This window comes from Equus caballus, chromosome 7, assembly GCF_041296265.1.
Source record: "Equus caballus isolate H_3958 breed thoroughbred chromosome 7, TB-T2T, whole genome shotgun sequence".
In the NCBI taxonomy this organism is placed as follows: Eukaryota; Metazoa; Chordata; class Mammalia; order Perissodactyla; family Equidae; genus Equus; species Equus caballus.
Genome location: NC_091690.1, coordinates 53,569,779 through 53,582,466, shown reverse-complemented (window position 1 = coordinate 53,582,466; position 12,688 = coordinate 53,569,779). Strand labels below are relative to the sequence as shown.

The following is a 12,688-nucleotide window of genomic DNA, read 5'->3' as shown; positions in this document are numbered from 1 at the left end:
TTCAAATTTCCAGCCTCCTCTTCTTTGACCAACTAGAGAAAACTCTGGTTATTTTTAGGGTTTATATCATTAGATTAAGATTATCCAGATAATTTCCTATTTTAAGATCCATTGAGTCAGGACCTTAATTTCATCCACAAAATCTCTTCACAGAAGCACCCAGAATATGGTTTGATTGAATAACTGGAAGAAACTGTGCATGCTAGGGGCTGAGAATCTTGGAGAACAATATTAGAATTCTGCATGGGAGTGCTGGGAACATTCCTGAGCAGAACATCTTCTTGTCCATGATGAATTTGGGATTTAAATGGATCCTTTCAGTAAGTAGCAATGGTAAAACTTGGCTCATTTTTTTTTTTTTTTTTTTTTGAGGAAGATCAGTCCTCAGATGAGCTAACATCTGCTGCCAATCCTCCTCTTTTTGCTGAGGAAGGGTGGCCCTGAGCTAACACCTGTGCCCATCTTCCTCCACTTTATATGTGGGATGCCTACCACAGCATGGCTTGATGAGCGGTGCCATGTCCGCACCCTGGATCCGAACTGGCGGATCCCAGCCTGCCAAAGCAGAACGTGCGCACTAAACCGCTGCACCACCGGGCGGACCCCTGGCTCATATTTTAATACATTTTCTTCCTGCCCACTATACCTTTGGTATCTACAACTTTATTTTTATACAGTAGGAAAATCAAGCTTTCCCTATGTAGTTTCTTTAAGAATTTCTTTTCTCTCTGCTGTCTGTAAATTTATGTCTTTGATCAATTTGTTTGCATCTACACCAACAAGCAGGAAGCTTAGATTTGAAGCACCTCTAGGCATACCATGAAATAAGAGTAGTCTTAAATAATGATAATGATCCTAATGATGATGATAATAACAATGATCTAAAAGTATTGCTTTTTAAATTTTAATTTAGTTCTATGATTGAATGTGTCTTTATGTGCATTGCTTCTGCTCACACATTTGTATTTCTGCACACATGGTGATTAACACCATCACAATACTAATGGAGCCAACATTTATTAATTATTTGCCATGTGCTAGACTCAATACTAAGCATACCTTCATTTCCTGTAACAAATTAAAGATGGCTACAAATTCTTTCCCATAGACAGGTGATGTCTGTTCTCTCCTTTAATCTGGAATGGACCAAGAGGGTTCAGCAAAAGTGATGCTGCCTCACCTACAAGACTAAATTATGAAATCCTTGGACTCTGAATAACTGCTCTGGCAGCACTAAGCCACCATATAGGAATTCTGACTACTCTGAGACTGGCATGTTGGAGAGGCCATATGTAGGTGCTCTGGCCCTAGTCTCAGCGGAGGCAAACTTTCCAGTTCTCTCTGCTATGGCATCAGAGATATGACTGTCATCATTTTAGGCTTCTCAAGCAGCCAAACTGCTAGCTGAACAGCACCATATAATGTAGAGCAGAAGAATTGCTGAGTCCTCCCTGAACTCTTGACCCACAAAATCAGGAGATCACAGTAAAATGGTTCCCATTAAGCCATTAAATTTTGGCTTGGTTTGTCACGTGGGGATAAATAGCTGGGATATTACCTTAGTTGATTCTCAATTTTTTAAAAATCAGCAAAATTATAGTTATTATTGGTCTCATTTACAACTAAGAAATTGACATTTTGAGAAGCTGGATAACTTACCCAGAGTTCACGGAGGTAGTAAAGTAGTTTCAACTGTGATCCAAACTTAGCATCACAGGTTAAGATTGAAGATGGGGGACCTGACATTTGAGATGAATATCAAAGAATTTGGGAACCATGTTTTAAAACTGCACAATTTGAGTCTATATGGTTTTACCAAGGGAGCTGCATGGAGAATCACTGTATGACTGAATAGGTCTTAAATTGATAGGACATAGAAAGAGACAGAGAAAGGGAGAGGATGATAAACCTTTTGGTTGTTCTATAAGGCAGCCACTAGATTCCACTGTCCTTATCTTCTATCCATGAAGCAGATAGCATCCCATGTTTCTGAACATTATGGCCCTGCCTGTGGCTCACCTGAATCTGCATTCCTTTCCTGACAGTGTCCATGCAATTGTCCCCAAGGCTACAGGGCTTGAATTCATTCTGACACCAATACACAACAATTACCCCAGTTAAAGCTCTCATTTCTAGGGCATCACATCAAGCAAGATACAATCTCCACAACTCAATATATTCAATTCCTTCTTTTCTCTGACCAATACTAAGAGAGAAAATCCTTGAGGAAAGACAGGAAACATATGGTCCATCTGTCTCATATACTGTTCAACCTAGCCCCCTCTTGGCACCAATTATACTTTCCAGAGCTTCTGCATGCGGGAGAAAGGGGTGTTTAGGGTGGCCATCCCTCATCTAGCTTGACACATTTTCTATTCTTTCACATATATATATATATAAATAACCACAGAAAATGTGTAATCATGTATTGTGTTTTTAACCAGATGGTATTTTATTGATTATATTGCTTTACTGTTTTTTAATCAAAATGCTGCATAGGATTTCAAAGTATGATTTCCCGGTTTATTCAGTTATTTCCCTTATCGATGGGCATATAAGGATAGGATTATCTTGCAACTGGCCTTTAGTAACTGGAGGATTATTTCCAGGGTCACTTGGAATCAGGATATTAACTCTTCTCCAAGACATAAGTGAAATATAGCTCGCCCAGAAGTTTCTGTATCAGCTTGATCCATCTTCTATTGAAAATTAATAGATCCATGGTCTGCAACTGGATTATGTAACCAAGTTTTGGCTCTGTGACCAATGGGGTATAACTGTCATTTCAGTAAACTCATGCCTTTGCTTTCCTGACAAAGAGATATCTGCACTTATCTTGGTGGTTTGCAATTTGAAGATAACACACATCCTGGGCTTCTGAGAGAAGTACCTGGGGATACTTGGATGTCTTGGATCCCTGTGATGTTTTTCTATACTTGATTTCTCCCACTGTACTGTACCTCTCTCATTTTAATCCCTATCATAAGTACGTTTTTTGCTCACTTTTAGAATTTTAATGTGATTTAATAAAGCCAAAATTCTGATATATACTATGGAAGTTGCCATTTCAACCCAAATTGTTCTTCAGAAAACACATCTGCCCCTCTCTCAAGGCATTAACTAGTGATCTTTCTTCTTTTTATGATGGAATTGCATCTGGTGTCTTGTTTACCATTTAACACTGGGATCTTACACAGTACTTGGCCTAAATCTTTCAGTAAAGATTTGGCTAAGTAATAAGTTACACCTAGGTACAAAGCCCTTGTCAAGACCATCAGATCCACTAATCTGACATCCTGACTTTCTACCTCTTTTGTTTTCTCTTAAGAACTACCAAAGTACAGAATAGGGGTCATTGGGACTTTCCAAGATTTGTTGTTCAATGCCCTAGGACAGTGTATCCTAGAATGTCTGATCATTTGGTATGCTTTTAAGAGCAGATTCTCAGGATCCATCAACTTCATGTCTAGGTATATATTCAAGAGCATTGAAAGAAGTAACTCAAATAGATTCTTGTACACTAATGTCCATAGCAGCATTAATTACAGTGGCCAAAATATGGAACAACCCGAGTGTCCATCAACGGATGAAAGGATGAACAAAATGTGGCCTATCTATTCAATGGAATATTACTCAGCATTCAAAAGGACTGAAATTTTAATACATGTTGCATCATGGTTGAAACCATTATGTTAAGTGGGATAAGCCAGACACAAAAGGATAAGCATTATATGATTCCACTTAAATGATGTACCTATCATAGGCAAATTCATAGAGACACAAAGCATCCCAGGGGCTTGGGAGAGAGACAAATTGAGGGTTCTTTTTTAATCTGTGCAGACTTTCTTCGTGGAATGATGAAGAATTTCTGGAAATGGATGGTGGTGATGGTTACACAACATTGTGAATGTGCTTAAAGCCACAGAACTGTATAATTAAAAAATCATCAAAATGGCAAATTTTGTTTTATATACATATGTGTGTGTGTGTGTGTGTGTATCCAAAACAAAAATATAAACAAAAAATAAACAAGACAAAGCTGTTGTAATTGTCTTTTAAAAGTATATTCTCAGATTTTTCCCTGGAGATGCTGACCAGGTAAGTCAGGGATAAAATGGTAAGCTATATAATAACAAAAACCTCAACTGATAGTTTTGATAAAGTTAAAATGATGGAACATTGCCCTAAGGCAATGATTCTCAAACGATCATCATGGGAACCAGCAAAATCTGCAATTTGTGAAAAATCAAACTGATCACATCCAAACCCAGACCTACTGAACTAGATAGTAGAAACTTGAGGGTAGGACTCAGAAACTTGTGTTTTAACAAATCCTCAAGGTCATTCTGGTCAAGGTTAACATTTGAAAACATTACCCTAGTGAATCCTGTGACCATTCCTTAGTCAACCATCTTCCTGATGATGAAACTACAAGTCAGAAAATGCTGGCATTTGTCCCCAAGAGGAGATCCAAGGAACACTAGAGTGATTCTTACCAGAGGATAAAGACCCAGAAGATAGGAATCACAGCTGGCCCCACTGTTAGTCTCGCAGGGATAAGGAATTGACAGGTCAGACACCCCTTCCTGTGTGGTCCCTGCCCTTGAGGAGTCAAACTATCAGGAGTAGAAGATCCACTGATCAATTTATCTAACAAGCTTCACAGGGGATTCAACCCCCAGGGCCACAAAACCTGTAACACATCAACTTATAGTCGCCAAGGTTCCCGTGTGCCAGGCTCAAGACACTCATGCCTTCTCCAGGAGAAATCAGCCAGGTCCCATACAACATGCCTGTATCCCTGCTCTTTTGGAGACAGACCTTCTGCCTTCATCACTCATCCTCTATGAGACAGAAAGTTCCAGAGGAGCTGGTTCCTGTGGTGGGCCCACATTGCCAAGACTGCATGTTCCAGTAAGTGTTGTGGGAAATAGAGAAAAGAGGTGGCCACATAGAAAGAACATTTACTATTGTTAAGAACAGGGCAGTGGAAACCCAATGATGTCTATGGAGAAGGAGCGCTAGGGGCTAATTGCTTGGGAGAGTGAATGGCTGGACTCCTTGTTTGAAGCTGCCATTGCATAGTGAGTTTTTACTTCAATTGTATGTTATGTGAGTGGATGGCTGATGGCGAATGTAGGAAGCGGAAGGAAGAGGCTAAACACTGGTCCACTCTTTGACACTATAGCACTTCCCAGGACCACACTATGTAGTGGCACAGTTACCAGTGTGAGTATAGAAATGGATGCCACCAGATACTGGTAGAGCTTTGTGTCCTTCCCAGTGAAGTCTGTATCTCTTCTTGTTCTGTTATCCTATTACTTGGCCCAAGAACTCCAGAGCCTCTATCTTCATCCATCCTAGACAGATCTTTCTGACTTCTCTGTCATCCTAATTTGCTTGGGAACATTTCCTGCTTCTCCAAAAGGTTCTGCTCTTCTTGCTCCTTCTGTACCCTTATTCAAAGTTCTGATTAGAGACCTTCAACAGAGGAGGGTCTGTGTTCCCTAGTATCTAAGACTGCAGTGTGTAAAGACTGGGGTGGGATGGATGAGAGAGGGAAAGTGCACAGAAGAAAGTCCAACATCCAGTCCCCTCTTGACATCCCACCCTTTTTATCTGGGAACATTCTGGGAAACATTGAAACTCACACGTCCCTTCCCCATAGTTCCTCTTAATTTCACTTTGGTCTCAGGTCATATCCTTAAGCAGGGACATGAAATCATTATTAAGATATTGGAATGATATCCTCACCTCCTCTGGCCTTTGTTCCTCCTCCATAAAACAAGTGGCTTGGTCCCTGCAACTCTAAGGACATGAGGATTCCAGAAAAGTTCCCTTTGCCCTTAGTTTTGCCTGCCTTAAACCCATATTTCACTCCACGCACCAGGGAAAATTGTAATATGCATTGTGCTACTCCTTTGCTTGCAGTCTCTCACAGCACCCATCCTTTACCCAATATCCTTTTCAAGGTTCCTGGAGATGTGGTCCCTGCTTACCTCTCCAACCTCATTTTTCACCATTCCCATTTCCCACTTTATGCTTCAGCAAATTGCTAAGAGCATTCTGTCCCATGCTACTTCTTGCTCATGGGTCTTTTCCATTGCTCTCTTCTCTGCCAGAAAAGCCCCTACTCACTCAGTCTTTCCCCTAAATAACTTCTCACTCAGCTCCAGGAATCTATCCCTGACTCCATCACTCCAGGTTGTATTTGGGACTCCTCTCTGTACACTACTCTGCAGACTGCGTTTATCTTAGCATTTAATCCACTGTATTACAATGACCAGTTTCCGCATCCACCTCTACCTCTGGAAGGTGGGCTCCCTGAGGACAAAAAACACAGCATAAATCCTCATATCCTCAACAGTTTACACTTGGCCTGTTTGAAAGAAGCCCTTCTTGCAGAATGTCTTCCAGAACTTTTTCTGTGACTGGCAAACAGTATATTTCAATTCTTCTCTGCCGCCTAGAATGCCTCAATGAAATTTCCCACTAAGACTAGACACTGGAAACAGAATAGGACATATTTATTTGGTGCGTGGATTAATGGGGAAGTGTAAGTGACAAATGACTGTATTCTCTACTTATAATTTCTAACCTATGATCCTAAAACATTTCTAATGTTGGGAAACTTTTTCCTATGATGAATGTTATTATTCATAATTGCATAAACCATTTGAATCACAATTCAGCCACTATTACAATCCCAGGTGGGACTTTACGAAAGAAGTAATCATTGCAGTGGATTTGAATTCTGAGAACCTAAGCACAAACCTTGAAGCAGCCATACCTGCTTTGTCCTTCAGAGCAATATTGATTCTCACCAGTTTCTCTCCCTTGTGTCCTTTGTTTTTCTCATGGAATATTTTTTGTTGTCTCAATCTTTTTATTTGTCATGAGGAGGCAATAATTGACTATCCTAGAACATGAGGAGGCAACATTTGACTATCCTTGGAATGAAACCATCTCTCCGGCCAAATAATTACCAACTCACTTTCACCAAACATAATTACTTTCTAAATCTTAAAAGTTTGCATGGACTGTACATCTCTTTCTTAGGGGAAGCAATATGCACCTGAGAACACATTCCAGATTCAGGGGCTGACTCTTTGTTTAATCACTCCTCGAGTCAGAAAAGGTCATGAAAATAATTTTGAGTTGTATCCTCCATGATGCTCATTAAATACTCATAAGAAGAAAGACACTGCACCAGGAGGTTTACATATGAGCCTGAAAGGAGGAAGGGCAGACATAAGGCAATGCTTAGAATATCACCAGGGGGGAAGAGACAGGGGACATTTCTCCAGTGTCTGCCCATCCTCTGGCTCTCTCATTTCCAGTCCTTGAGGGTCCTGTAACCAGAGGCAAAGGAATAAGAATCTTTATCCACTTTCCTGCTATTGCTTTCTCCTGGAAACTGGATCTTCAAGTGTTTGAGGATAGAGTGCAAAGGAGGCAAGTTCTCATCATTCAGGGGTCAAGTGAGAATATGAATGTTGAGGTACCTCCAGGAAGGGAATTTGGAAGATGATGAGTGTCCTCATTTATAATCTCAGGAAAATAACTTTGAGATAATTAATCCTTTGTGAAATTTCTTGGAAATGTGTAATTTTCCTATTGAGTCTCTCAGTTACTTCCTGGTTGTGCCTCTAGATAATTAGAACAGAAAGTACGGGACATGCACATAGGTATTTCAGAGAAATCCTGTGTAAAAGCTGTTGCTGATGCTTCTGTGGGTAAAGATTCCAGGTGAGAGAGTAGGTAGATGTAAGAGCAAGAGAAAATAAGCTACAATGTTGGGACTGGTGAGGGGTCAACTTTGGAAATGATGGTTGAGAGGAGGTCCTGGCTACTTAATGAGAAGGAATTTATATTCTTTTTCTGTCTCCCTTTCTACCCTTCTTCTACTAGCATCTTCTTTCTTTTATCCTCTCCATGTAGTAAGCTCTTGAAGGGCAAGTGTTGCTGAAAATTCTGGGGCCATAGACACCCAGGAATCAGGCACTATGAGCTGCAACAATGGAAAAGTGTTGGTTTCTATGTTCCTCCATTTATTAAAATTCAGCCTCCAGCCCAATATGGAGAGTCTCCTGTGTGCTAAGAACTCAGATGGTATTGAAACCGGGGGAGGTTGGGAATCACCTAAGCAGGTGACAGCTGTGCCAAGTACAGAACATCAAGTATGAATTAAGACAAGATAGTAGAGACAGGTTTAGGCAGAGGGAGAAGGTCTTGAAAAATTTCCAGGACATAAGAGATTATGACACATATAGGCAGAGGGAAGATTTTCAGAAGGATCAGAATTTAGGGTAAGAGTTGAGAAGTGTGAAGAAATAAGGCAGGCGGGTCAAAGTGGAGCTAGGATACTTTGGATGTTTTCAGAAAGTGGCAGGAAGGTGCTCTAAGGATTTTAAGTAGGCAAGTGATATGATCAGATTTTTATTTTGGAAATATCAAGTGGCTGTGTGGGGGAATTGAAGGTGAAGCTGGAGACCATGAAGGAGGCCCTGCAATAGATCTAGTAGGAAATGACATTGTTTCCTCTTGTCCAATGCAGTTGATGCTACTAACATGCACAGCACACTCCAGGGAAGACCCAGAATCTTGGGTATTTCCCATGCACTCTCTTCTATTCTGCACAATAAAACAAATTGGAATGAAGAGAGCAAGCCACAATTATTAAATGTCAAGAGAATCTTTTAGAAACTGTCATACTTTAAAGATGCATTATAATAATTTGTTTAGAATACCTCCCAATGAGTCAGAAACCACCAGAGCTGATTGTAAACTACTCATCCTCCAAAGGTCAGAACAAAGATGAACATCCATAGTTAAAGAATTTGCATAAAATATGGCCTTTTTTTTATTACTCCAGGGACATTATCTGCTTTCATTTTTTATAGCTAAGAAGACTGACAGTGATGACAGCCAGTGGTGGCATTTTTCCTTTCTAGTTAGGGGCATTACAGAATTGTAAGTATGCAAAAATACTTCTAACAAGACAAAGCAGAAGAATGAATATCACTTTATAATCTCTTATTGTTCCTTGTGCTATGTGACCCATTCCTTTCTGTCTAGGGACAGGACCCCCAGGACTTAGAGTGGAGAGAGTCAGACAGCATATGGGTTCTACATCGGTGCCCTCATCTTCACAGCCAAATTCTAAACATCACGTTAATGTGAGGGCCACATCTGATCCTCACCTTTTGAGGTTCATACACAAACCTCCTGGTGCACTTTCTCTCTCCCTCCAGTATTTAATGAGCACCATAGAGGATTTTACTCAAAATTCTATCTGTGACTTATGTAGTATCTCAGCTTATAGTACTGAAGTCGTTTAGGTCTTGCTATCCATGCTTTCCTTGGACAGTTTAACCAATCGTTAACTTCACAGATGAAGGCAATTTTGTTAAGTGGAAAATGTCCAGGAAACATCTGGACCTGCTCCTGCAGGATGTTGATGATACGTGTTGCAGGAAACATTAAGCATTTATGAACGTGGTTTATTATTTGGTGAAAACATCTTCTTTTTCTTTCTCTCTTTCTTTTTTTTCTCCTTGAGAAGTAAACCTCCATTCTACTCATCCTCCAATACTCCATCCAGATATTTGAAATATTCCCTCAAATTTTATCACCTTTGAGACATGAATGTCTGACCCTTCTCTGAGTCCCAGAAAAGGCAGACAACAAAGATCAAGTTACTGAGCTTGACTGAAGCTCATGTTCCACATTTGTGTTAGCATGAGAATGGTTCAAAGTTGCTCTTAACTTTTTAGATTTGATGATTCTAAGCCAGAGATAAAGAGGATTGATGAATGTCCTGGAGGTGGAGCAACATTATGGATGTTGCATATAACAAATAAAAGAATGCAGGATTCCTAAATTTTGTCATGTTAAAGTGTTTATGCTCAATCCTTCACTTAAGAAATTAAAAAAGTAGGGGCCGGCTCTGTGGCTGAGTGGTTAAGTTCACCGGCTCCACTCCGTCGGCCCAGGGTTCGGATCCTGGGCATGGACATGGCACTGCCTGTCAGGCCACGTTGAGGCAGCGTCCCACATCCCACAACTAGAAGGACCTGCAACTAAGATATACAAGTATGTATGGGGTGGGGGGGGGGGGGCGGCGGTTGGGGAGATAAAGCAGAAAAAAAAAAGATTGGCAACAGTTGTTAGCCCAGGTGCCAATATTTAAGAAAAAAAGAAATTAAAAAAGTAGAGAGACTCTAGAGTCTGTCCAGTGTCTATTTCATGTTCTTTCCTTTATCAATCATCTAGCTGATTGTGTCAGCAACATGGAACCAGGAAATCAGACAATTATTTCAGAATTTTTACTCCTGGGATTTTCAGAAGACTCAGAGTATCAACTCATCCTGTTTGGACTATTTCTGTCCATGTTTGTGGTCACTGTGCTGGGGAACCTGCTCATCATCCTGGCCATCACCTCTCATTCCCACCTCCACAGCCCTATGTACTTCTTCCTCTCTAACTTGTCCTGGGCTGATATCTGTTTTACTTCCACCACTGTCCCAAAGATGCTAGTGAACATTCAGACACGGAGCAAATCTATCACCTATGTAGGTTGCATCACCCAGATGTATTTTTTTATGGTTTTTGGAGGTATGGACACTTTTCTCCTCACTGTGATGGCCTTTGACAGGTTTGTGGCCATCTGTCACCCATTGCACTACCCAGTTATCATGAACTCCCACCTATGTGGCCTGCTGGTTCTTGTGTCCTGGTTTGTCAGCTTGTCATACTCCCTGATCCAGAGTCTGTTGATGTTGCGACTGTCCTTCTGTGCCAATCGCGTAATTCCATACTTTTACTGTGAACTTGCTCAGGCTCTCATGCTTGCCTGCTCAGACACACTTGTCAATCACATCATTTTATATATGGTGACTGGCTTTCTTGGCATTGCTCCCTTCTCAGGCATTCTTTTCTCCTATACTCAAATTGTCTCCTCAATCCTGAGAATCCCATCAGCCAATGGGAAATATAAAGCATTTTCTACCTGTGCATCTCACCTGTCCATGGTTTCTTTATTCTATGGGACAGGCCTTGGTGTGTATCTCAGTTCTGACTCATCTTCCTGGAGGGGCATGATTGCCTCAGTGATGTACACCGTGGTCACTCCAATGCTGAACCCCTTCATCTACAGCCTGCGGAACAGAAACATCAAGAGGGCTCTACAAAAAGTTCTCAGGAGAACACTCTATGGTCAGTGATGAGAACACCCATCGTGGGATTTTGAACTGACAGTGGCTGCAGCAGTTAGCTAAAGAAATTCTGCCTCTTAATCACACAGGATTTTGCTCCTCACCCACCTCCATATTTGATTTTGGTCAGAATTGCCCTGTGAGTACTCTGTCTAAACCTCTTAATGTGACTTCTCTGTTATTCTTAGTTCTGCTCTCCTCTGTCCTTTTTCTTATCCATTACTACACCTCAGCTTGGATTTCCAGCACTGCAGGTTGATTCTAGCCACATCAAGTACTGACTCAGAATAGTTGAATAAGAATTATGAAATATTGCATTCTACCAATAACCATAGCTAGTTCTTATCAAATTCATTTGACAATATTTACTGAGAACTTTTAATGTGCCAGGATGTTGTGGTTGTTATGGAATACAGCAGTGAAGGAAGGAAAAAAACAACAGACAAAAATTGTTGCCCTCACGGAGCTTAAATCCTGGAGCTCAGAGTTCATCAGATCACATTATATGTCCAAACAGAAAATGCACTGATGGATAAATTATTTATTTGGTGATTAGTGAAGCTGAACTTTTCTCCATATGTTTGTTTAGTGCATTTCCAAAATAACATATGAAAATTTATCATGAGAGACAGAAAAACCACAGGGTCCAGAGTGTTGGAACTGATCTGGCTCTAAGAGGCTGTTCGGTCTAGTTGCTTCATTTTGCAAGTGAATTCACCAAGGCCCAAATGCAGAAGTCCAGACAATAACAAAGTCTGCCTGAAAAGGGCCATATCTTCAAGTATGGTGTCAGGAGAGAGCACTGGGTTACAGTTCAAGAGAGCAAGAATTGAATCACAGATTTGCTGCACTCTGGATATCTGAGGCTGAGCAGCTTCATATGATGCAGAACATGCGATGACCAGTGGATCTCTTGATAAGTGTTTATTTTCATATACTCTTCACCATAAAGAAATTGAGTAATGTGTTAAGTCTTTGGAAGACGGTATTTGACAAGTCACTGCAGGCAGGAAAGGCAAACATAAATGTATAAATTATTCATGTTGGTAAAGATGAATCACTGTCCACTGTAGGGTGGAAGGAGTCTGATGAATCTTGCCACCAAGTTGAGTCCTTGTGGGAGATTACCATTTTGAAGAAGCTTATAATGGACTTCTAAGAGGGGCACCTATCTGCCCTTTAATTTCTAGGCTTTGAGTCTAAAAACAGGCTTGGCTTTGGAAACTAGGAGAAGATCATGATTTTCCATTGTGGAAGCTGGCATCTGACTTTTGCTGACTTGCTTTTGATATTTTTGGCCACCTAAGTCAAACATTAGTGTTGATGTCTGCTCATCCATGATCTGTCACCACCACTACAGATCCCCGTAGGTCATGGACCATGGTTGCCATCCAGGATTTGTTGCTCAATCACCTACCTTGCCTCTCACAGTTAATGCTACCATTTGAGTTAAAAACTCAAGATACTTGTAA

The 12,688-nt window shown here is 40.7% G+C and overlaps 1 protein-coding gene across 1 annotated transcript; it reads left to right on the top strand.

Moving 5' to 3' along the window:
* Positions 1-10,292: 10,292 nt before the first annotated feature.
* On the top strand, positions 10,293-11,225 carry OR7H11 (olfactory receptor family 7 subfamily H member 11). The gene has a single exon (NM_001391743.1). It carries the CDS (start codon positions 10,293-10,295, stop codon positions 11,223-11,225), a length of 933 nt encoding a protein of 310 aa, NP_001378672.1.
* The last annotated feature ends 1,463 nt before the right edge of the window (positions 11,226-12,688 follow it).